The sequence below is a fragment of the Dendrobates tinctorius genome, unplaced genomic scaffold, assembly GCF_039654945.1.
Source record: "Dendrobates tinctorius isolate UK_male_01 unplaced genomic scaffold, ASM3965494v1 ptg000086l, whole genome shotgun sequence".
Lineage (NCBI taxonomy): Eukaryota > Metazoa > Chordata > Amphibia > Anura > Dendrobatidae > Dendrobates > Dendrobates tinctorius.
In genome coordinates this window covers 28,369,053-28,395,470 of record NW_027361754.1, presented here as the reverse complement: position 1 = coordinate 28,395,470, position 26,418 = coordinate 28,369,053, and the positions used below count along the sequence as shown (strand labels likewise).

Sequence of the window (26,418 nt, the reverse complement as noted above, 5' to 3'; positions counted from 1 at the left end):
GTACAATAGTTTTTCTTAAAGGGATTTTCGACTTCTTTTTCTAAAGGCTCAGAGAGAAAGGATTTTTGCAAATTAATGTTAGTGTTACTTACTTCTCCAATCACAGCTGCTCTGGTGGTTTCCATCAGGATGTCTGCAAATCACATGACCCTGCAACCAATCAGTGGCCTCAGCAGTCATGTGACAGTATGCACGAGCCGCTGATTGGCTGCAAGGTCAGGTGACTAATGTCATCACTTCTGATCCCACTATTTATTATGTTTGCAACCATCCCTTTTTTATAGACAATTTTGAACCAGGGATGGAAAACTCCTTTAACCTTTTTGTGACCAGACAATTTTACATTTTTTCTTTTTCATTTTTTTTCCTTCTACTTTGTTAGTTTTCCAACCACATAGCTATATAAGGGTTTGTTTTTGTGCCAGACAAGTTGTACATTTGAATAACTCCATTCATTTTACCATATCATGTTCTGAAAAATAGAAAAGAAAATTCCAAGTGGGGTTAAATTGTGAAAAAAACGCATTTCATTATTGTTCATTATACAGTAAAAATTACCTGGTAACATGAGTCTCCAGGTCAGTAAAATTACAGTAATGCCAAATTTGTATGATTTTTTTAAATATCTTAGTAGTGAAAAAAAATCTGTAAAAAAAAAAAATTAATTGTGTCGCCATCGTCTGAGACCCATAGCTTTTTAATTTTTATGTCGATGTAGCTGTGTGAAGTCTTGTTATTTCAGTACTGAGCTGTAATTTTTTTTGGGTGTACAGTGGCATGTAGTTTGTGCACCCCTGGTCAAAACTACTGATATTGTAAACAGTTAAGCAAGTTGAAGATGAAAATGACCCTAAAAGGCCGAAAGTTAAAGATGATACATTTCTTTTGTATATTAGGAAAAAGAAAATATATATACAGTGGGGCAAAAAAGTATTTAGTCAGTCAGCAATAGTGCAAGTTCCACCACTTAAAAAGATGAGAGGCGTCTGTAATTTACATCATAGGTAGACCTCAACTATGGGAGACAAACTGAGAAAAAAAAATCCAGAAAATCACATTTTCTGTTTTTTTTTTCATTTTATTTGCATATTATGGTGGAAAATAAGTATTTGGTCAGAAACAAAATTTCATCTCAATACTTTGTGATATATCCTTTGTTGGCAATGACAGAGGTCAAACGATTTCTGTAAGTCTTCACAAGGTTGCCACACACTGTTGTTGGTATGTTGGCCCATTCCTCCATGCAGATCTCCTCTAGAGCAGTGATGTTTTTGGCTTTTCGCTTGGCAACACGGACTTTCAACTCCCTCCAAAGGTTTTCTATAGGGTTGAGATCTGGAGACTGGCTAGGCCACTCCAGGACCTTGAAATGCTTCTTACGAAGCCACTCCTTCGTTGCCCTGGCGGTGTGCTTTGGATCATTGTCATGTTGAAAGACCCAGCCACGTTTCATCTTCAATGCCCTTGCTGATGGAAGGAGGTTTGCACTCAAAATCTCATGATACTTGGCCCCATTCATTCTTTCATGTACCCGGATCAGTCGTCCTGGCCCCTTTGTAGAGAAACAGCCCCAAAGCATGATGTTTCCACCACCATGCTTTACAGTAGGTATGGTGTTTGATGGATGCAACTCAGTATTCTTTTTCCTCCAAACACGACAAGTTGTGTTTCTACCAAACAGTTCCAGTTTGGTTTCATCAGACCATAGGACATTCTCCCAAAACTCCTCTGGATCATCCAAATGCTCTCTAGCAAACTTCAGACGGGCCCGGACATGTACAGGCTTAAGCAGTGGGACACGTCTGGCACTGCAGGATCTGAGTCCATGGTGGCGTAGTGTGTTACTTATGGTAGGCCTTGTTACATTGGTCCCAGCTCTCTGCAGTTCATTCACTAGGTCCCCCCGCGTGGTTCTGGGATTTTTGCTCACCGTTCTTGTGATCATTCTGACCCCACGGGGTGGGATTTTGCGTGGAGCACCAGATCGAGGGAGATTATCAGTGGTCTTGTATGTCTTCCATTTTCTAATTATTGTTACCACAGTTGATTTCTTCACTCCAAGCTGGTTGGCTATTGCAGATTCAGTCTTCCCAGCCTGGTGCAGGGCTACAATTTTGTTTCTGGTGTCCTTTGACAGCTCTTTGGTCTTCACCATAGTGGAGTTTGGAGTCAGACTGTTTGAGGGTGTGCACAGGTGTCTTTTTATACTGATAACAAGTTTAAACAGGTGCCATTACTACAGGTAATGAGTGGAGGAAAGAGGAGACTCTTAAAGAAGAAGTTACAGGTCTGTGAGAGCCAGAAATATTGTTTGCTTGTTTCTGACCAAATACTTATTTTCCACCATAATATGCAAATAAAATGAAAAAAAAACAGACAATGTGATTTTCTGGATTTTTTTTTTCTCAGTTTCTCTCCCATAGTTGAGGTCTACCTATGATGTAAATTACAGACGCCTCTCATCTTTTTAAGTGGTGGAACTTGCACTATTGCTGACTGACTAAATACTTTTTTGCCCCACTGTATATATATATATTTTCATATTTTTCATTTTAAACATTCCCAAGTATCTGCAAATATCACAGCTTGTAATCGAATTTGTAGCCAGCCAAGAGTCTTTCAATTCTTCTTTTAGGGATTTTCATCCATTCTTCCTTGGACAATTCTTCCAGTTCGGTGAGATTCCTGGGTCGTCTTCCATACTGTATTTTGAAATCTAGCGACATGTTTTCAATGATGTTCAGATCAGGGGAATTTGAGGGCCATTATAAAACCTTCAGCTTGCACCTGTTGAGGTTGTCTATTGTGGATTTTGACGTGTGTTTAGAATTCAATTATAGAAGCCATCCTCTTTTCACCTTCAGCTTTTTTACAGATGGTGTTATGTTTGAATCAAGAATTTGTTGAAATTTAATTGACTCCATTCTTCCCTCTACTCATGAAATGTTCGCCGTGCCATTGGCTGCAACATAACCCCAAAGCATGATTGATCCACCCATATGCTTAACGGTTGGCGATATGTTCTTTTCCTGAAATTCTATGCCCTTTTTTCTCCACACATACAGTGAGTATGGAAAGTATTCACTCTATGTTTCATTGCAGCCATTTGGTAAATTCAAAAAAGTTATTTTTTTTCTCATTAATGTACACTCTGCACCCTATCTTGACTGAAACCCCCCCCAGAAATTTAGACATTTTTGCAAATTTATTAAAAAAGAAAAACTGAAATATCACATGGTCATAAGTATTCAGTCCCTTTGCTCAGACACTCATATTTAAGTTACATGCTGTCCATTTCCTTGTGATCCTCGTTGAGATGGTTCTAGTCCTTCATTGGAGTCCAGCTGTGTTTAGTTAAACTGATAGGACTTGATTTGGAAAGGCACACACTTGTCTATATCAGACCTCACAGCTCACAGTGCATGTCAGACCAAATGACAATCATCAGGTCAAAGGAACTGAACAAGGAGCTCAGAAACAGAATTGTGACAAGGCACACATCTGGCCAAGGTTACAAAAGAATTTCTGCAGTACTCAGGGTTCCTAAGAGCACAGTGGCCTCCATAATCCTTAAATGGAAGAAGTTTGGGACCACCAGAAGTCTTCCTAGACCTGGCCATCCAGTCTAACTGAGCAATCGTGTGAGAAGGGCCTTGGTGAGAGAGGTAAAGAAGAACCGTAATGTGAAGAAACCAGAGTGTGATGGTCAACGTGTGACTGGACACACCACCTCCAGCAGGGCGAATTTCTATGACACACGCGACCCTGGATACACCGCCTCCAGTAAGGTGAATTTAAATAATATAACGTGCAGCCGGATACACCGCCTCCAGCAGGCGAATTTCAGAATTACACGTGTAACTGGATACACCGCCTACAGCAGGGCGAATTTAAATAAGGGGAAACACCAGGGAAACTGATACAATGGAGGGCCCTGCGATAGGGATCGGGGACGTGGAGACCTCCTGCAATCCCCTGAGCCAGTCTTTTCACTCCTAACGGTCCCTATACAGGCTCCGCACCTGTCGCTGAGCTGGAACCTAAGAACCCTAGCTTGCCCTGCACCTAGCCCTTTCTAATGAAATGGACGGTGCAGAAACTAATCCCACCACTGCACTGAAACACACATTGAGGAAAGTGACAAACAAGGAAACACCACTTAGCTTTGCTCTGTTGCTCTTGCTCCCAGCAACAGAGTCCACCACCAGAATGCAGCTTTCCTCCTGAATAGCTGCCACCAAACTCTGTCAGAGCTGCAAGGAAATCCCCTCTGTGACTCTTTCCACACCAGGACTCTGACTAAGCTGCCAGGAACTCTCTAGCTCCTTCCTCCACCATGGATGGTTGGAAATGACCACTAACACCAACCGTGATTGCAACACCTGACACTCTTTTATAGCAGAGCCAGAGCAATCACACCTAATTTATAATCACGTGAACTAAACTGAAGTAACCAGAGTGCAATGACCCTAACGGCCACCGGGGGCAAAACTAGAACTGAAACCTCCACAGTGCAATGACCCTAACGGCCACCAGGGGCAAAACTATCTTTAAGCACACAGTTTAAGGAAAAAAAAAGGTTACTTGTGCATTTATCTGTCATAATCCCACATGGATCATGACACAGAGTATATCTTAATTACCCAGACAACTATGTTTTTGCCAACCAAGAATAATTGACTTTTTATCTGTATATTGGCTTTTGGATTTGGGTGTTGATTTCTAGTGGGCCAGGAGGAGAGACTTGCTGGCGTTGATTTCTGGTGAGTCAGGAGGACTGACTTACGGGCTGATGTACCATTTAACATACTGTGTAAGTTTGTAATAGTGACTTGTAAGTTGATATACCATATAACCTAGTGTGTGTTTATTTTTGTCTATTGAGGTGTGCTGATATGCTAATTGCACATTGTATTCTGGAACCAGTTTGTTGGCTTCAAAAGTATAGAGGGAAAGAATGTGAAGGTGGACTGAAGGACAATGGGTAATTCTAAAAATAGCTTACATGCCTTGGGTATAAAAGGACTCAGAGATCTCATCACACAGAGCTACCAGTTGGACATTCTACAAAGCACTCAACGGACGAGAGACAGGACTGCAGCCAGTTCATCATGGCACCACCACGAGGGACATGAATCTATGATTCTACTGGCTTAGGATCTTGTATGGACTCTATGGACTGTTCTCAGTCATCTCCCTATGCTCGTCGTTACCTCTTCTCTGTGTGTGTATCACAGGTGAAATAGTGACCCTGAGAGCTCTGACGTATCATCTACCATTATCCCGGCAAGTCAGCGGAAGGGTGAGACCCTGTAATGTGCACCATCTTGGGGGTAATTGCTGGGACTGTTCTGTTTGCTATTGTGTGTTGTGGTTCAATAAAGTATTGCCACACTGTTTTACCCTCACTGTGTGTTGTCTAAGTAGCACTATGGCCATGTTTAACGGGAGAGCGGGTGTTAGGCGGGACGATCCTTGGTCCATGCAGTCCCAGCTATCGGACTTGGGGTGCCCGCCGACCCCCCGTTTCCTCACACCCAAGATCACTGTGTCTGAGCTCCACAGATGCAGTAGGGAGATTGTTATGAATGGGTCACCGAGGAGAAAAAAGCAAAACAAGCTAAGTCACAGAAAACCAGAGAGGTTGGTAACTATGCAGATTGCAGATCCCTCATCCTACCACACAACTAGCAGCAGCCGTGGAGCGTACCTACGATGTTCCGAGACGCTTCGTCACAGCCGGAGGACTAAATAAGCCTGAAGCATGAAAAGGGGAAAACTAACTGCCCCAGAGCAGACCCCAAAGGAATAGATAGCCCCCACACATGTATTGATGGTGAAACAAGATGAAGGCACAAACACAGGCAGGAAAATAGGCTGAGCAAACCATGGGGCCCAAACTAACTAGAGAGGAAAGGAAAGGAAAAACACTGTCTGCAACCTGCAAAAAACCCTACAAAAATAATGTCCAACACTTCTGATAGCAAAATTAACCCTGACTAGACTTCTCCCACTATATCAGCACTCTGAAATATTCTGAGACAGAGCAAAAAGAGACCAAACTAGTAAGGGACAAAAAGCAAATTGGAAAAATACTGATAAATAAGAGTGGAAATTCAGCACAGCCCACAGCCGGTGCTAACTGACCACACCAAAAAACTGAACAGACCAACAAAATCAAGTGTAAATATTAGCAGAAAAACTTAGCTTTAGATGACTGGAACAGAGCTGAAAACCAAGAGCTGACAAGCCAGAAGGAATCATCAGCAACTGAATAGGGTGTCGGCTGTCTTAAATCCAATCTGAGACTCCTGAGGTCCAATCATCATCCTCATTCTCAGGTGGCAGATCTCCACCGATCAAATCAGCCTCACTACCTCCTGTTACCACCAGAGGGAGTCTGAAAGGAGAACTCACAACTGGTGAACCAGAGAATGAACTCACAACAGGAGATGGAAGAAAGTTCCACAAAGTCATCTATCACTGCAGCCCTCCACCAATTGGGCCTTTATGGCAGAGTGGCATGACGGAAGCCTCTCCTCATTGCCAGACATATGAAAGCTCGCATTTGTTAAAAAACACATGAAGGACTCCCAGACTATGAGAAATAAGATTCTCTGGTCTGACGAGACGAAGATAGAACTTTTGGTGATAATTCTAACCGGTATGTGTGGAGAAAACCAGGCACTGCTCATCACCTGCCCAATACAATACCAACATTGAAACGTGGTGGCAGCATCATGCTATGGTGGTGTTTTTCAGCTGCAGGGACAGGATGACTGGTTGCAACTGAAGGAAACATGAATGCGAGCAAGTACAGAGATATCCTGGATGAAAACCTCTTCCAGAGTGCTCTGGACCTCAGACTTCGCTGAAGGTTCACACAGCTAAAATAGCAAAGGAGTGGCTTCAGAACAACTCTGTGACCATTCTTGACTGGCCCAGCCAGAGATCTGACCTAAACCCAATTTAGTATCTCTGGAAAGACCTGACAATGGCTGTCCACCAATGTTGACCATCCAACCTGACAGAACTGCCTGCTGACAAAATGGAAGAGCTTTTGAAGCAGTTGGTCCTCACTCAGCAAAGGCAGCAGGAGCAGCAGGAGCTACAGTTTTAACGGCAGCAGTAAGAGGCGCTGCAGTTGCAACAGCAGCAGGAGCTACGTAATCAGCAACAGGCAAATAACCTGTTGATGCAGCAGAACGTGGCTCTGCGAGAGGCACCCTAGCCAGTGACCCCGATCCATTCTGAAGCCCGGTACAAAGTCCAGAGAGCGCTGAGGAAGATAAGTGAGCTGAAGTGGTGGCCCCGTTTCTGACGGGAGATGCCCAGAAGGCCTACCTGGACCTCAGTCAGGAGGATGCTCTGAACTTTGGGAAGCTGAGAGGTGAGATCCTTGCCCGACTGGGGGTTAATACATATGTGCGTGCTCAACGGGTGTACCAGTGGTCCTTTGCAGAGTCTCGTCCCACCAGGTCTCATGCATATGACTTGCTGCAGCTGGTAAAAAAACGGCTCCTGCCTGATGTCTTAACACTGTACCAGATGGTAGAGAGGGTGGTGCTCGACCGGCTGGTGAGGGCTCTACCAGCAGCCATACAGAATTGGGACAAGGGGACCCGGGCACTCTGGACCAAGTGGTTGGACTGGTTGAGTGGTACACAGCCGCTCAGGACTTTTTATGGGACACTGCTCCACTTCGGCTTTCACGTCGGGCCCCGCCAGCTCAGGACCTGGGAAAAGTCCACAACCCTCTGTAGGGGCTAATCAGGACCGAGCCCGTGATGAGGGGGTAACCTGAAGTGAGGGTGACAAAAATCCTGTTTCCCCTAAAGCGGCCCCGAGGTCTAGTCATGCCGCAGCTATTAAGTGTTGGCGGTGCCAAGGGCCTGGACATGTGGCTACCAACTGCCCCCTGACATCTGAACCCATGGACTGCGGGTATACTTGTCGTATCTCTATGTATGCCCAGCCAGCCAGGCACTGCCGGCAGCGAATCCCAGCTGTGCCAAGTACTCATCAACAGGTACCAGATGGAGGCTCTCTTGGACTCGGGGAGCTTAGTGACCCTGGTCCATGGGTCCCTTGTTGCCGGGGACTACCCCAAAGGACAGAAAGTGGAGGTGGTAATACATGGGGAACTCCGAGAGTACCCGAACAAGGAGGTTACTTTTTCCACACTGTGTGGAGACATCAAGCATGTGGTGGGAGTTGTGAAGACCCTTACATATGGGAATGTGTTGGGAAGAGATTTGCCCCTATTCTGGTCCCTGTGGGAGATCAGGGTTAACCCTCCCAAAGTAAATGCTATTCCGGGCGCAGAACCCAAAGATCCCAAGTCAGGGATACCTGCCGTAGGGGTTATCAACCTAGGAACAGAGTGTAAGCCCAATAGGTTTCTCCTAAAGGTATTGACAGGAGAGGTTGAGAAGACCCCATCGATCCCCGAGCTGGAAATGTCACATGGTAAGTTTGGGACAGCTCAGCTCCAGGGTCCCACACAGAGACACGCATATAAAAGAAAAAAGCCTGGAGGAATCGGGAATGTGTGGTCACGGAGGCAACTCCAGTCATACCCACGGGGAACCCTCTGGCGCTAGCCAAGCCAGGGGTCAGGTTAAAATAAATGGAGCTCTCACTGATCAGCAGTGACGGGAGGCTCGGGTTCGGGTGCAGCGGAGTATGGATGTGTTCTCTGAGCTGTCGGGGGTGGACCTCGGCGATCCAGTGTGACATAGTCCCAGGTAAGGGTCAGAGGAAACCGTAATGAGGGTCAGAAGCCTAGTACTTAGGTTAAGGTATAGGCCGTGGGGTTGTCAAACCCTAAATAAACAAGGTCAAGGCCAGCCAAAACTGGTCTAAATCTACTGTCAGCCAGGAAAGTGAGCGTGTCTTCTGCAACGGAGAACATGGAGGTGGTCGGTCACGTAACAAAGCGTGGAGGAGAAACGCAAAGGAGAGGAATGCGCAAGTCACCCGATGGTTCCAGTCCACACAAAACTTTGGTTTCTCAGTGGAGCATCGAGCTGGGAAGTCACAGGGACATGTGGATGTACTGTCACGGTCCCCTGTATGGTGAGGGGGTATGTGAGGCAGTGACCGGTGTCATATGGGAGGGTCACTATGTGTGTCCCCCAGGATTCAAACAGAAGCGTATAAAGGCCGCGGGAGTGCATTGCAGTCACAGGCATAGCTGTGATTGCAATCTAGAATAAAAGTAAGTGGTCTTGGGCAAGCTATTTGTCTAAGGCAGATTTAAGAAAACCTGCTTTGGGCTTTTATTTTTGAAACGGACTACAGGTTGGTAGTGGGGCGGACCGCTTTCTTCCAGGCTGGGTTTTCCATGTGGCCTATGGCCACAGGTTCCCTGTAAAAACCCCTGAAGTAGAGGGTTGGGTATGTCATGTTTGGTTTTGCAAGTGTGCAGAGAAGAAGGCTCTGCAAAGCTCACCTGCGTGAGGCAACATAAGACCAAGCAGAGCCAAAAGGCCTGGCCCACCCTATATATATATATATATATATATATATATATATATATACAGGGTGGGCCATTTATATGGATACACCCAGGTGGGCCATGTATATGGATACACCTAAATAAAATGGGAATGGTTGGACCCCCTCATGGTCACCACCCATCTTGAAAAGTTTTCCCCCTCCCATATACTAATGTGTAGAGTTGAGCGACTTTTGGTTTTTTAGGGTCGCGTTTCGTTTCGTGAAACCCGACTTTTCCAAAAGTCGGGTCGAGCAAGATCGTCCGATTATAGGGAAAAGTCGGGGTCGTCCCGAAACACGAAGCCCAATGTAAGTCAATGGGGAATAAAAGTCGGCAGTGAGAGGAGGACAGGAAACACACCTACAGTGCCCATTTGAATGCCAAAAGCATCAATTCTTCTTACTTAGAATCATAGAATCATAGAGTTGGAAGGGACCTCCTGGGCCATCTGGTCCAACCCCCTGCTCAAAGCAGGATTCGCTAAATCATCCCAGTCAGTTGTCTGTCCAGCCTCTGTTTGAAGACTTCCATTGAAGGAGAACTCACCACTTCTCGTGGCAGCCTGTTCCACTCATTGATCACTCTAACTGTCAAAAAGTTTTTTCTAATATCTAATCTGTGTCTCTTCCCATTCAGTTTCATCCCATTGCTTCTAGTCTTTCCTTGTGCAAATGAGAATAAAGTTGATCCTTCTACAATGTGACAGCCCATTAGATATTTGTAGACAGCTATTAAGTCTCCTCTCAGTCTTCTCTTTTGCAAACTAAACATTCCCAAATCCTGCAACCTTTCCTCATAAGACAGGGTTTGCAGACCGGTCACCATTCTGGTCGCTCTTTTCTGAACTTGCTCCAGTTTGTTGATGTCTTTTTTAAAATGTGGTGCCCAAAACTGGACACAATATTCCAGATGAGGTCTGACCAAAGAGGAGTAGAGGGAAATAATGACTTCACGTGATCTAGACTGTATGCTTCTGTTAATACATCCTAGAATTGCATTTGCCTTTTTTGTTGCTGCATCACACTGTTGACTCATATTCAGTCTGTGATCTATTAGTATACCCAAGTCTTTTTCACATGTGCTGTCACTTAGCCCTATTCCTCCCATTCTATATATGCTTTTTCATTTTTATTGCTATTGCCCAGATGTAGTACTTTGCATTTCTCCCTGTTAAAAACCATTCTGTTAGTTGCTGCCCACTTCTCCAGTTTATTTAAATCTTTTTGAATCCTCTCTCTCTCCTCTCTAGTATTAGCTATCCCTCCTAGCTTTGTGTCATCAGCAAATTTAATCAGTTTACCCTCAATTCCTTCATCTAAATCGTTGATAAAGATGTTGAACAATACAGGGCCCAGGACAGAGCCCTGTGGTACCCCACTTGAGACATTCTTCCAACTGGATGTGCAGCCATTTACGACCACTCTTTGGGTCCGATCACTAAGCCAGTTATGAATCCACCTAACAGTTGCCTTGTCCATTCCATACTTAGTCATTTTTCAATAAGGATTGTATGAGAGACTTTGTCAAATGCTTTGCTGAAGTCAAGATATACTATATCTACAGCATTTCCTTGATCCACCCAATCAGTGATACCGTCATAGAAGGAAATTAAGTTAGTCTGACATGACTTATCAGTTACAAACCCATGCTGACTCTGTTTAATCACTTCATTCTTATCCAGGTATTGACATACATGTTGTTTAATAATTTGTTCAAAGATCTTTCCTGGTATAGAAGTCAGACTCACCGGCCTATAGTTGCCTGGGTCCACCTTCTTCCCCTTTTTGAAGATAGGAACAACATTTGCTCTTCTCCAGTCTTCTGGCACTTCTCCTGTTCTCCAAGAATTTTCAAAGATTATGGAGAGGGGTTCAAAAATTTCTTCTGCTATCTCCTTCAGTACTCTGGGGTGTAATTCATCTGGACCTGGAGACTTGAATTCATTTAGGTTAGCTAAGTGTTTCCTCACTATCTTTCTGTTTATAGATATCCTGGATTCTTCTATTCCCTTAATAGGACAGTGAATAACAGTTGATGTTGCATTTCCTTTCTGAGAGAAAACAGATGCAAAATAGGAATTTAAAAGTTCAGCCTTCTCAACATCCTGTCTTACCATTTCATAATTTTCATCCTGTAAAAATACTATAGCATCTTTGACTTTTCTTTTACTTTTGACATATCCCCAAAATCCTTTATTATTGCTTTTGACATCTCTTGCAAGCCTCAGTTCATTTTCAGCTTTAGATAATATGATTTGTGCCCTGCAGGTTCTGCAGACAGCATTATATTCTTCTTTAGATATGCCTCCCTCTTTCCATTTTATAAACATTTTTTTCTTCCTTTTTAGCATGTGCTTAAGTTCTGTGTTCATCCATCCTGGTTTCCTTAAATGCTTCCTATTCTTCCCTCTTTTTGGAATTAACAACTGTGCATTGAGAATTTCATTTTTCAAGATTTCCCATCCTTCCTGGACATTTTTGTCTTTAAGGATATCCAGCCATTGGATCCCTCCAATTCTCTTTCTGAATCCCTTAAAATCTGCCTTTCTGAAATCTAACCTTGACGTCTGAGTCTTCACAGGTCTTCCACCTCTAGTTATCCAAAATTCTAAAATAGCAAGGTCGCTACCTCCTAGGGTCCCAGCCACTTTTACCTCCTCAACCATTTCCTCCCTGTTTATAAGGATTAGATCCAAGGTAGCAGTTCCCCTTGTTTTCTCCCTTACCTTTTGGAAGATAAAGTTGTCAGCAACAGAGGATAAGAATTTCCTTGACCTGTTAGTTTTGCCTGAGAGAGATTCCCAACAAATGTCTGGATAGTTGAAATCTCCCATGACAACCATGTCATATTTTTTGGAGAACTTGGCCATCTGATGCATAAAGAGTTCATCTATATCTTCGGCTTGCACAGGCGGCCTGTAGTAAATGCCTACAATGGTGTCCTTTCCATTGTTCTGTCCTTGTATTCTTACCCAAACAGTTTCCACAGAACTCCCAGTCTCTGAAGCTTCAATCTCTGTGCAGATATACGCGTTTCGAACATACAATGCGACACCCCCTCCTCGTTTATCAAGTCTGTTTCTTGCAAATAAGTTGTATCCTTCTAGTCTTGTATTCCAATCATGTGTATTGTCCCACCAAGTTTCAGTGATTCCAATGACATCATATTTCTTTTCCTGTGTTAGTAGTTCCAATTCTCCTTGTTTGTTGCCCATGCTTTGTGCATTAGTATAGAAACATTTTAGTTTGTGATTGGTTTCTCTTTCTCCAATATTTTTATTAATTAGATTCTTTCGTCTTTGTTCTTCCTTTCCACTTCTAATAGCAGAGTTCTCAATAGCATTTGTCAGGTGTATGGCTTTTTCTGGTCTTTTGCTTCCCTTCCCATGTTGTTCTAGTTTAAAGCTCTCCTTACAAGTGTAGCAAGGCGACTTCCAAATACATGCTTTCCAGTCTTCGTAAGGTGCACCCCATCTCTAGCAAGTAGTCCATCGTATAAGTAGTTCACTCCGTGATCCAGAAATCCAAATCGTTGCTGACGGCACCATCGACGTAGCCAGTTGTTCACCTGCAGAATCTTATTCCACCTCCTTGTTCCATTGCCATCCACTGGGAGGATGGAAGAGAAGACCACCTGCGCTCCCAGTTCTTTCACTTTCTTGCCTAAGTCTTCAAAGTCTCTGCAGATGGTTTCCAGGTCGTTTCTTGCGGTGTCATTTGTCCCCACATGTAGTAGCAGGAATGGGTAGTCATCTGTAGGTCTGAAGAGTCCTGATATCCTGTCAGACACATCTTTAATTTTTAAGCTTGTCAACCTTAATTAACTTCATAATACAAGTTACGCACTGAAAAATGGGGGTTATTTGGCTAAAGTTGTGGGGGGGGGGCTGGCTGCAGGTTTTCATGTGCCCTGGGCGAAAGAGCGCCCCTTTAATACATACCACAACTCATCATGCTCCGATACGGCAGAGAAATAGCGGTATAGTACAATGAAAAATACCTCACTTTTTACATCTCATGACGAGGCCCATCTATTTCTCCATACAAAATCATTGGTCCCATATAATGTTTGAAACAGCATATGATGAGCTCCACATAATGCTACAGTATAAGTTGGTCCCCATGGATGAAGCTCCACTGTCTTATGGGCCCAAATAATGCTCCAAACATAATGGGCCCCATTTCTAATGCTCTAGTGTATAATGGGCCCTGTAAATGCTGCTCCAGTGTCTGATGTCCACCTTTGGAATGTTCCAGTGTATGGTGGGCCCCATCTATCATTCTCCAGAGTATAGTGCTCCCCAAAAATTGCTGTCCCAACATTGAAAACAATCAAATAAGTCTCCTCGCTAGGGAATCCCTGTACTTGTCTGGACTCCTCGTCGTCCCCATCTTCCATCTCACTGCACAGTATTTCAACTTTGCAAGTGCTGTGATCCTGAGCAAGCAGGGAGGGCCCACTCGTTGGCGACGGCACTGGCACAGGGCCCCTGATAGTACGGTGGTGTGTCTGATGGCGGGTGGGCCGAACCTGCACTTTCATCTGCAGCTTCCTCTTTGTCACCGTGTAAGATGGAACTGTATATGGGAAGGGTAACCTGAGTTTCATCAGGGTCAGATTCAGGTCGTGTAGCGTGCGAGGGGCAGATTCATCGAGCAGTGGCTGGGCATCAGTGCACTTGTGTCGCCCCCAGTAGTACGGTCGCCACAGTGGCATTACCTTCTTCCTAGGGAGTGTGATGTCATGCTTGGGAGCAACGAACGATCTCTCTAGCAGGTTAACTGATTGGGCGGCGTTATTCCCACGAGTCATGACCCTCCAAACAGCGTTCATGAAGGCAAAGTGTTTGTTTTACGTGGGCAGTATGGTTGCAAAGCTGAACCTTAAAGGAATGTCCAGAAGGGCACCACCAGGAGTGGAGCCTACGGTTAAATTCGACTCCACCTGGGAAACCTCAACCATGCCAGCTACAGAACAGATGCACACATTGCAAGCTTAATTCCGTTAACGAACGAGACTCCGTCATGTCCCGCGGTCCGAGTCCGGCTTACTAGAGGGACACGTGAGGCTCTGGCACATGAGATTGGCCAATAACTGGTGTGTCATGCCCTTACATGTCCGTGGCTGCATGTGCGCTACACTGAAAAGGCCAGCGTTTGTCGCTTACAGGTGCAGATAACCCGCTGAACAACGTTAGTGATGGGGATCACTGATTACAATTATTACCCGCAAACAATGATTTCCCAGTAAGTGCAGGTCAACCGCAGTTCCGGAATTAGGCCTAACCGTCATTCCTGAAAAAATGAAAAACTTACGTGTGCAAACCACAGGTGCTGTAGCTTGCTTAACAGCTCGCCAGCCGTTCTCACGCCCAGTATGGATTACACGTGATTGCACAAAGGTGAGAAAGGGTACCGTATCCCCAGATAACATGTATGGATAGCGTACACATTCAAAATAAATGTCTATACATCAGGAGGCAGGCTCAGACGGTGTTAGGCCCAGTATGGATTGCACGTGATTGCACAAAGGTTAGAAAGGGTACCGTATCCCCGGATAACATGTATGGATAGCGTACACATTCAAAATATATGTCTATACATCAGGAGGCAGGCTCAGACGGTGTAAGGCCCAGTATGGCTTGCAAGTGATTGCACAAAGGTTAGAAAGGGTACCGTATCCCCAGATAACATGTATGGATAGCGTACACATTCAAAATATATGTCTATACATCAGGAGGCAGGCTCAGACGGTGTTAGGCCCAGTATGGATTGCACGTGATTGCACAAAGGTTAGAAAGGGTACCGTTTCCCCGGATAACATGTATGGATAGCGTACACATTCAAAATATATGTCTATACATCAGGAGGCAGGCTCAGACGGTGTTAGGCCCAGTATGGATTGCACGTGATTGCACAAAGGTTAGAAAGGGTACCGTATCCCCAGATAACATGTATGGATAGCGTACACATTCAAAATATATGTCTATTCATCAGGAGGCAGGAAGACGGTGTTAGGCCCAGTATGGATTGCACGTGATTGCACAAAGGTTAGAAAGGGTACCGTTTCCCCGGATAACATGTATGGATAGCGTACACATTCAAAATATATGTCTATACATCAGGAGGCAGGCTCAGACGGTGTTAGGCCCAGTATGGATTGCACGTGATTGCACAAAGGTTAGAAAGGGTACCGTATCCCCAGATAACATGTATGGATAGCGTATACATTCAAAATATATGTCTATACATCAGGAGGCAGGAAGACGGTGTTAGGCCCAGTATGGATTGCACGTGATTGCACAAAGGTTAGAAAGGGTACCATTTCCCAGGATAACATGTATGGATAGCGTACACATTCAAAATATATGTCTATACATCAGGAGGCAGGCTCAGACGGTGTTAGGCCCAGTATGGATTGCACGTGATTGCACAAAGGTTAGAAAGGGTACCGTATCCCCAGATAACATGTATGGATAGCGTACACATTCAAAATATATGTCTATACATCAGGAGGCAGGAAGACGGTGTTAGGCCCAGTATGGATTGCACGTGATTGCACAAAGGTTAGAAAGGGTACCGTTTCCCCGGATAACATGTATGGATAGCGTACACATTCAAAATATATGTCTATACATCAGGAGGCAGGCTCAGACGGTGTTAGGCCCAGTATGGATTGCACGTGATTGCACAAAGGTTAGAAAGGGTACCGTTTCCCCGGATAACATGTATGGATAGCGTACACATTCAAAATATATGTCTATACATCAGGAGGCAGGAAGACGGTGTTAGGCCCAGTATGGATTGCACGTGATTGCACAAAGGTTAGAAAGGGTACCGTTTCCCCGGATAACATGTATGGATAGCGTACACATTCAAAATATATGTCTATACATCAGGAGGCAGGCTCAGACGGTGTTAGGCCCAGTATGGATTGCACGTGATTGCACAAAGGTTAGAAAGGGTACCGTATCCCCAGATAACATGTATGGATAGCGTACACATTCAAAATATATGTCTATACATCAGGAGGCAGGAAGACGGTGTTAGGCCCAGTATGGATTGCACGTGATTGCACAAAGGTTAGAAAGGGTACCGTTTCCCCGGATAACATGTATGGATAGCGTACACATTCAAAATATATGTCTATACATCAGGAGGCAGGCTCAGACGGTGTTAGGCCCAGTATGGATTGCACGTGATTGCACAAAGGTTAGAAATGGTACCGTATCCCCAGATAACATGTATGGATAGCGTACACATTCAAAATATATGTCTATACATCAGGAGGCAGGAAGACGGTGTTAGGCCGAGTATGGATTGCACGTGATTGCACAAAGGTTAGAAAGGGTACCGTTTCCCCGGATAACATGTATGGATAGCGTACACATTCAAAATATATGTCTATACATCAGGAGGCAGGCTCAGATGGTGTTAGGCCCAGTATGGATTGCACGTGATTGCACAAAGGTTAGAAAGGGTACCGTATCCCCAGATAACATGTATGGATAGCGTACACATTCAAAATATATGTCTATACATCAGGAGGCAGGCTCAGACGGTGTCAGGCACAGTATGGATTTGACGGCCCAGACTACACAGCGGAGGAGCAGGGAGAGGTAAAGATTGCAAATGCTGGGGCCCTGCCCAAGCAAGGGGGGCCCACTCGTGGGCGTCGGTACTGGCACTGGGCCCCTCATAGTACGGCGGTGTGTCTGACGGCGGGTGTGCACCACCACCGTCAGAGACACTTGATTGCACTATGAAGGACCCTGTGCCAGTGCCCGCGCCCAAGAGTCGGCCTACCCACCTGTCCAGAGCAACGGCACTCGCACGGAGTCGTGCGCTAGGTGGTGACCCCGGCCATGGGGGGGGAGGCAGCACAGTTAGGGAGTTTTAGAAAGTGGCATATGTTGATGTTGGACATTCAGCTGATGCAAAAGGTGAAATAGGTCAAGTCCCAGGAAGAGGTGGACCAAAGCAAGCCATTTTTCTGTCACCCTATGTGTCATCAGGGGAAGGTGGGACAAAATCCTTGGAAACCCATGCGTGGTTCATTTTAATGAAGGATAGATCATCCACATTTTGGGTTGACAGACGGGTCCTTTTTTCTGTCAGGATTGATCCAGCTGCACTGAAGACTCTTTCCGATAGCACACTTGCAGCTGGGCAAGCGAGCTCCTGTAAGGCATATTGTGCCAATTCAGGCCAGGTGTCCAGTTTAGCGGCCCAATAGTCAAAGGGGAATGACCTGTGTGGGAGAACATCGATATGGGAGGAAAAGTAGTTTGTAACCATAGTTGACAACTGCTGTCTCCTGTCACTTTCCATCGATGCAGTATTACCAGTTGTGTGAGCGGTACTTGAAAAATCAGTCCACAACATTGTCATGAAACCCCTGTCTCCAACGCCACTTCTGCTGTGTGCACCACGAACACCTCTGCCAAGCTGCCCCCGGCCCGTACGGCTCGTGTGAGAACCATCACCGCTGCTGTGTGCTGGGAATGCCTCAAGCAACCGATTTACCAGAGTTGCTTGTTTATTAGCCAATATTAGGTCAAGGTTCTCCTGTGGCATGATGTTTTGTAATTTGCCTTTATAGCGTGGATCCAGGATGCTGGCCAACCAGTAGTCGTCATCGTTCATCATTTTGGCAATGCTTGGGTCCCTTTTTAGGATCTGCAAGGCATAATCTGACATGTGGGCCAATGTTCCCGGTGTCAATGATGCACTGCGAGTGCTGGTTGGAGGAGCACTTTCTGGCAAATCCACATCCCTCCAGTCACGCACAAACCCTGTACCAGACCTTGCCACGCCAACATTTTCACTTGCCCCACGAGATGCATCCTCCTCCCCTAAGTAATCATCCCCATCATCCTCCTCCTCCTCCTCTTCTTCCTCCACCTCGTCCAGGAGAGGTCCCTGAGCAGACAATGGCTGAATGTCATCAAGGATTCCCTCCTCCTCTTCCTCCTCATCAACATTGGCTGCAGACGCCTGCTCCTTAAGGTGCGTCAAAGTTTGCATGAGCAGACGCATAAGTGGGATGCTCATGCTTAGGATGGCGTCATCTGCGCTTACAAGCCGTGTGCATTCCTCAAAACACTGAAGGACTTTACAGAGGTCTTTCAGCTTCGACCACTGCACACCTGTCAACTCCATGTCTGCTCTCAAAGTGCCTGGCCGTGTATCCTCCCACAAATGCATTATGGCCTGCCTCTGCTCGCACAGCCGCTCCACCATGTGCAGGGTGGAGTTCCACCTTGTTGCAATGTCGATAATGAGGCGGTGGTTGGGAAGGTGGAGCAATCGCGGCAGCTTCTGCATACGAACGGAGTGTACAGGCGACGGGCGGATGTGCGCGCACAGTCTTCGCACCTTCTGGAGCAGGGCTGTTAACTCCGGATAATTTTTGAGGAAGCACTGCACCACCAGGTTCAAGGTGTGAGCCAAGCAAGGTATATGGCTGAGTTTTGAAAGGGCTATGGCTGCCACAAAATTACGGCCATTATCACTAACTACCTTGCCTGCCTCAAGATGTACACTGCCCAGCCATGACTCAGTTTGTCGCTTCAAGTACTCGGCCAGCACCTCGGCGGTGTGTCTGTTGCCCAAACACATCATCTGCAACACAGCCTGCTGACGCTTTCCACTAGCTGCTCGATAGGGGGGACACATCGTGTGCAACAGTGGCAGCTGCAGATGGAGTGCTCGTACGACTGCGCTCTGTGGACGAGCTTTCGCTTCTGGAGGAGGAGGAGGAGGAGGGTCGAACGCCTACAGCCAACTGTTTCCTATACCGTGGGCTAGGCAGCATTGTCCCACCACCGCTGTCCCCTGTGGACCCTGCATCCACCACATTAACCCAGTGCGCAGTGATGGACACGTAACGGCCCTGGCCATGCCGACTGGACCATGCATCAGTTGTGAGGTGCACCTTTCCGCTCACTGACTGCTTGAGTGCATGGACAATGCGGTCTTTCACATGATGGTGGAGGGCTGGGATGGCTTTGCGAGAGAAGAAGTGGCGACTGGGTAGGTCATAGCGTGCTACTGCATAGGCCATGAGTTCGCGGAAAGCTGTGCTTTCCACCAACCGAAAGGGCATCATCTCAAACGAGATTAGTTTGGCAATGTAGGCGTTCAAACCCAGTGTACGCGGATTAGAGACTGAGTACTTTCTTGACCTACTCATAGTGTCTGGGAGGGTGAGCTGGACTTGAGAGCTGCATATGGTGGAAGTAGCGGTGGACAGGGCGGACTGAGAGAGGGTTGATGATGGTGATGGAGTTGGTGTTCTTTCTGATGGCCTAGAATCAGTCTTTCGTTGATATAACAGTGGGATTCCCTGACTGCTGTGGCCTTGCAACGACACCTCAACATTTGCTGCTGTGCTAACCGGTGGGCTTACAGTGGGGGAAACAATGTAGCGTTGCTGACTACCTTCGTTGTGATCAGTTGCACATGTGGCACTTGAGGTTTGGTGTTGTGTCCACGCTTGCAAGTGCATGCTGGTTAAATGTCTAAGCATGCAACTGGTATTCAAATTTTTCAGATTTTTCCCTCGGCTAAAGGTCTTTGCGCACTTCTTACAGATAACCTTGGCCTGATCATGAGGATTTTGGTCAAAAAAGTGCCACACTGCACTCTTCCTACTTTGGCAGACATTTTGCGGCCTAGCACGCTGTGATCTTTTGACCCTCTGGACAAGCTGTCCAGCAACTCTTTTGATGTTTGGAACCTGTCTTTGGAGTGCTCCGGGCCTGCCAGATAACAGCTGTTGCGATGTCGATGTCTGCTGTGGATGCTCCTCATCTGAGCTATTGGAAGCAGCACCCTCTTCCCCCAATGGATGCCAATCTGGGTCAACAACTGGGTCATCCATCACCTCCTCTTCTATGTCATGTGCACCTTCCTCTGTGTCACCGTGTATGGTGGTATAGTGTGCGGGAAGGGGCACCTGAGTCTCATCAGGGTCAGAATCTGGCTCTGTACACTGCGAGGACAATGTAGTGCTCTGAGTGAATGTACCAGCAGAATCATCCATCAGCGGCTGTGCATCAGTGCACTCCATGTCAGATTCATCTTGGCCTGGGTAATTCACCATTTGACTTGATAATCCAGGCATGGTATGTGAAAACAGCTCCATGGAGTAATCAGTAGTATGGCCTGCGTCATCCTTCAATCTTGGTTGGGGTGAAGGACACAAGGAAAGGTGTGGTTCATGAACATGAGCCTCCAATGACGACTCAGTGCTTTTACTTTTTACAACTGAAGAAGAGGAGGCGATAGAGCTGGAGGCTGAGTCAGCAATGTAAGACAAAACTTTTTCCTGATGCTCTGGCTTTAAAAGCGGTTTGCCAACTCCTAGAAAACTAAGCGTTCGAGGCCTTATGTAGCCAGACGATGACGCAGGCTAGACACCTCCTGCATTCGGTCCTATTTTGCTCTTGCCACTACCATCAGATCCACCACCAACACCATCATTACCAGCTGCCAACCCCCGCCCAATTCCACGGCCTCTTCCACCAGCCTTCCTCATTTTTGGTAGAAATGTAGAAATGTAGACAAAATCCAACAAACTATATAGTAATGTAAAACAAGGTACAAGGTGTCTATAGGACAGGGGAGATTTTGAATTTCTGCAGACACTTGTGGACACTGGACACTTTTGGATTGTGTGAGGCCCACTGATATCTGAGCGCTATGTCACAGGCTCGATGGCACAGCTGTGACAAAAGTGACGAGAGGATAAGGGAGATTTTGAATTTCTGCAGACACTTGTGGACACTGGACACTTTTGGATTGTGTGAGGCCCACTGATATCTGAGCGCTATGTCACAGGCTCGATGGCACAGCTGTGACAAAAGTGACGAGAGGATAAGGGAGATTTTGAATTTCTGCACACACTTGTGGACACTGGACACTTTTGGATTGTGTGAGACCCAATGAATATCTGAGCGCTATGTGACAGGCTCGATGGCACAGCTGTGACCAAAGTGACTAGAGGATAAGGGAGATTTTGAATTTCTGCACACACTTGTGGACACTGGACACTTTTGGATTGTGTGAGGCCCAATGAATATCTGAGCGCTATGTGACAGGCTCGATGGCACAGCTGTGACCAAAGTGACTAGAGGATAAGGGAGATTTTGAATTTCTGCAGACACTTGTGGACACTGGACACTTTTGGATTGTGTGAGGCCCACTGATATCTGAGCGCTATGTCACAGGCTCGATGGCACAGCTGTGACAAAAGTGACGAGAGGATAAGGGAGATTTTGAATTTCTGCACACACTTGTGGACACTGGACACTTTTGGATTGTGTGAGACCCAATGAATATCTGAGCGCTATGTGACAGGCTCGATGGCACAGCTGTGACCAAAGTGACTAGAGGATAAGGGAGATTTTGAATTTCTGCACACACTTGTGGACACTGGACACTTTTGGATTGTGTGAGGCCCAATGAATATCTGAGCGCTATGTGACAGGCTCGATGGCACAGCTGTGACCAAAGTGACTAGAGGATAAGGGAGATTTTGAATTTCTGCACACACTTGTGGACACTGGACACTTTTGGATTGTGTGAGGCCCAATGAATATCTGAGCGCTATGTGACAGGCTCGATGGCACAGCTGTGACCAAAGTGACTAGAGGATAAGGGAGATTTTGAATTTCTGCACACACTTGTGGACACTGGACACTTTTGGATTGTGTGAGGCCCAATGAATATCTGAGCGCTATGTGACAGGCTCGATGGCACAGCTGTGACCAAAGTGACTAGAGGATAAGGGAGATTTTGAATTTCTGCACACACTTGTGGACACTGGACACTTTTGGATTGTGTGAGGGCCACTGATATCTGAGCGCTATGTCACAGGCTCGATGGCACAGCTGTGACAAAAGTGACGAGAGGATAAGGGAGATTTTGAATTTCTGCAGACACTTGTGGACACTGGACACTTTTGGATTGTGTGAGGCCCACTGATATCTGAGCGCTATGTCACAGGCTCGATGGCACAGCTGTGACAAAAGTGACTAGAGGATAAGGGAGATTGGATTGCTTTTAAAAAAGCAGTTTGCAGAGCAGTGGGTAAACAGCAATGCCAGCCTGTCAGGAAGCCTTAAAAGGCAGCCCAACAACCAACACCACTGATACACCACAATATAGCCTCCCCTTGCACTGCACACACAGTGACTGGTGTGTTGTGCAGGCCAAATCGCTAGCAGCAGAAGCAGTTTTTTTTTCTTCTCAGCAGGACAAAAAAAAAAAATTGGGATTGCTTTTAAAAAAGCAGTTTGCGGAGCAGTGGGTAAACAGCAATGCAGGAATGTCAGGAAGCCTTAGAAGGCAGCCCAACAACCAACACCACTGATACACCACTATATAGCCTCCCCTTGCACTGCACACACAGTGACTGGTGTGTTGTACAGGCCAAATCGCTAGCAGCAGAAGCAGTTTTTTTTTCTTCTCAGCAGGACAAAAAAAAAAAATTGGGATTGCTTTTAAAAAAGCAGTTTGCGGAGCAGTGGGTAAACAGCAATGCAGGAATGTCAGGATGCCTTAGAAGGCAGCCCAACAACCAACACCACTGATACACCACTATATAACCTCCCCTTGCACTGCACACACAGTGACTGGTGTGTTGTGCAGGCCAAATCGCTAGCAGCAGAAGCAGTTTTTTTGTCTTCTTCCCTGCCTAACGCTCTCCCTACAGAATCAGCAGCAACCTCTCCCTATACTGAGATCGGCAGAAGTAAGATGGCGGTCGGCGTGCACGCCCTTTTATACCCCCTGTGACGCCCACCAAAGCAAGCCAATCACTTGCATGCCCTTCTGAAAGATGGTGGTGACCCCTGCCTATGTCATCACGTTGCCCACAGTGTCCGTGGATCCTGATTGGCTGAAAAAGAGCGCAAAACAAACTTTTGAAACGCGACTTTGGCGCGTAAGTCGCCGACCTCGTGGCCGACCTCATCCTAGGGTCGGGTTTCGTTTCATGAAACCCGACTTTGCCAAAAGTCGGCGACTTTTGAAATTTTTCGACCCGTTTCGCTCAACTCTACTAATGTGCCACAAGCAGGAAGTTGATATCATCAACCATTCACATTATATTTAGGTGTATCCATATACATGGCCCACCCAGGTGTATCCATATAAATGGCCCACCCTGTATGTATATATATATTATATATATAAATATTATTTTTTTCTTTTTTCAAATAATTTTTATTTAAAAGGGCGTATAAAGTAACAACAATAACAACAAATAGTATAGAAATATGATTACAAATGAGAATTATAAATGTAGGTGAGTGGGAGGTATAAAAGCCATTTCAAAGAGTCATTGAAAGAGAAAATAATAATAAATGACCAAATCAGTATGAACTAAATGAGTCCATCAAGTAATAGGTTGGAGAATGATGGGAAGACTGAGTTGACTAAGTGTCCGTCAGAAGGGGTTGATTCATAGACCTATGGTGTAAGAGGAAGCTGAGTAAGGTTGGAGCTTATATCAGTTAAGCTTCAGTGCCAAATTTTAAAATCCAAGGTGACCAAGTTTTTTGGAATGATGAGTGTATGTTTCCCAACTAGACAATTCCTCCATTGTCAAACAAATTGAATCTAACCATTTTGAATGGGTTGGGGAAGTGGATTACTTCCAATGGATTGAGATTAGATGTTATGTGGCCCCTATCAATAGAGCCAGAAGATCATGTTTGTTTTAAAGTGTTTGAAAGGACAGGACAGTAGGACTTCAGCAGGTAGTAGGACTTCAACTGACAATAGGACTTCAGCAGACAGTAGGACTTCTACAGACGGTAGGATTTCAGCAGACAGTAGGACTTCAATATACATTAGGACTTCATTGGATAGTAGGACTTCAGCAGACAGTAGAACTTCAGCAGGCAGTAGGACTTCAGAAGGCAGTAGGACTTCAGCAGGCAGTAGGACTTCAGTAGACAGTAGGACTTCAACAGACAGTAGGACTTCAGCAGGCAGCTGGACTTCAGCAGACAGCAAGACTTCAGCGGACAGCAAGACTTCAGCGGACAGCAGGACTTCAGCAGACAGCAGGACATCAGCGAACAGTAGGACTTCAATAGACAGTAGAATTTCAGCAGACAGTAGGACTTTACTGGACAGTAGGACCTCAGCAGACAGTAGGACTTGAGCAGACAGTAGTACTTGAGCAGACAATAGGACTTCAGTAGGCTTTAGGTTTCTTGTATTAAACCTAAATTGCGAAAAGTCCGGTTAATTTCTGCCCAAAATAGTTGTAAGCTGGGGCAGTGCCAAAATATATGTGATAGGTTATCGACATCTCCAACATAAGATGGAGTCAGAGAGACCAGGTGATGTAGGAATTAGAGGCTCCTATACCATCGGGATAGTATTTTGTAGGAGTTTTCCTGGAGGAGCGTACATCTAGAGAAGCCGTGTAAATTAGAATTAGGTATTCTTAACTTCACTATTGGATAAGTTATTACTTAGTTCCTTTTCCCAGGAGGTCAGACGGATTGGTTTATAAGACATTGTGGGGGAAGCTAAGTGGTTATATATTATAGAGTTCATCTTGGGGAATGGGAAGAAGATTTTTTGAGAGTAGGTCAAATCAAGACCAGTGTCCCACGGTCGTTAATCTTAGTGTAAATTGTTTAAGAATGTGAATAACGTGGATTTTTTGCAGGAAGTTAGTTGGGTGGTTTTGATTTTCCTTTGGGCATGAGTTTTCCATGGGGACTTTGTTAGTTAACAATTGGGAAATGGTGTATATGGGCAAATAGGACCCAAGGTTGTTTATATATCCACATAGTTGGGGTCAAGAAGATATGGTATGGTGGAAATGGGAGCTAAGGATGATGGAATATTTGATCGGGATACAGAAGCCCAGAAGCCCTCTTAATATTTTTTTTAATTTTGAAAACATCTTTTTTTTACTTAATTTTTAGTCTACTTAGGAGACTTTAATGATCGTTTGGTCACTTATACTGCAGAGTGAGCGCATTCACCGGGGATCACGCTATTTAAATGCCTCTGTCAGAGATTGACAGTGGCATTTAAATAGTTAAACAGCAGGGATAGTGTCTAGCGGCACTCACTGCTGTTATGGGCAAATGTGGGCTATGTACTACAGGCAGTATCTGATCTGTTTGCAGCGGGCACAGCTTTTGAGCCCGCTCCATACATGCGCACCCCGCCCATGATGTACTTGTATGTCAGAGAGGGGTGTATAGCTCATTCGAAGTTATCGTTGCTTGTTTTTTTTCTTTCCAGCTCAACATCCTGGTTGACACCGGCAGCAGTAACTTTGCAGTGGGCGCAGCCCCCCATCCCTTCCTGAAGCGATACTATCATCGACAGAGGTAAGTGAGAAGTAACTACATATAAATCATTGAAGGCTTAATCACCATCGTTGAAAGTGATAACTTTCAGACCAGTCGGGGGTATGCTCACTGATCCCAAACTGTGAAATGCCCCATCAAAAAGCACAGGTTCATACTCTATGGGACTGCAAAGTACAGTGCTCGGATATTTCCTGTAGTCCCATGAGAATAAGCAGAGCAGTATCGCACTTGTACTGCCATAACTCCATCATTTTAGAGCTCTGTTTTAAGGATCGGTGGAAATCCCAGCTGTCAGAACCCCATATATTGTAAAGTTATTACTCATTATGTACAGTTTTGATAAATATCTCTGTTTTCTCTATTGTAAATGTAGCAGTGCTTAGAATGCTGAGATCTGTTTAACCCTGCTCACACCACTGATTGGCAGCTTCCTGTGTACACTGTGAGCAAGCTGCCAATCAGTGGTGTGGGCAGGGTTGCACAGATTAGCTGGACTGTCTGGCATGAGACGCCAGTGTAGTGATAATCTCCTGCTGATAAAACACTGATTGTATTGAAACTACAG

At 45.5% G+C, this 26,418-nt stretch overlaps 1 protein-coding gene across 1 annotated transcript in view; it reads left to right on the top strand.

The window, feature by feature from the left end:
* Positions 1-26,418, top strand: part of BACE1 (beta-secretase 1) — a 122,932-nt gene that overhangs the window by 75,644 nt on the left and 20,870 nt on the right. The window contains exon 2 of the mRNA XM_073585234.1: positions 25,783-25,871. Coding sequence (XP_073441335.1) covers positions 25,783-25,871 — 89 coding nt within the window. The remainder of the gene's footprint in view (positions 1-25,782; positions 25,872-26,418) is intronic.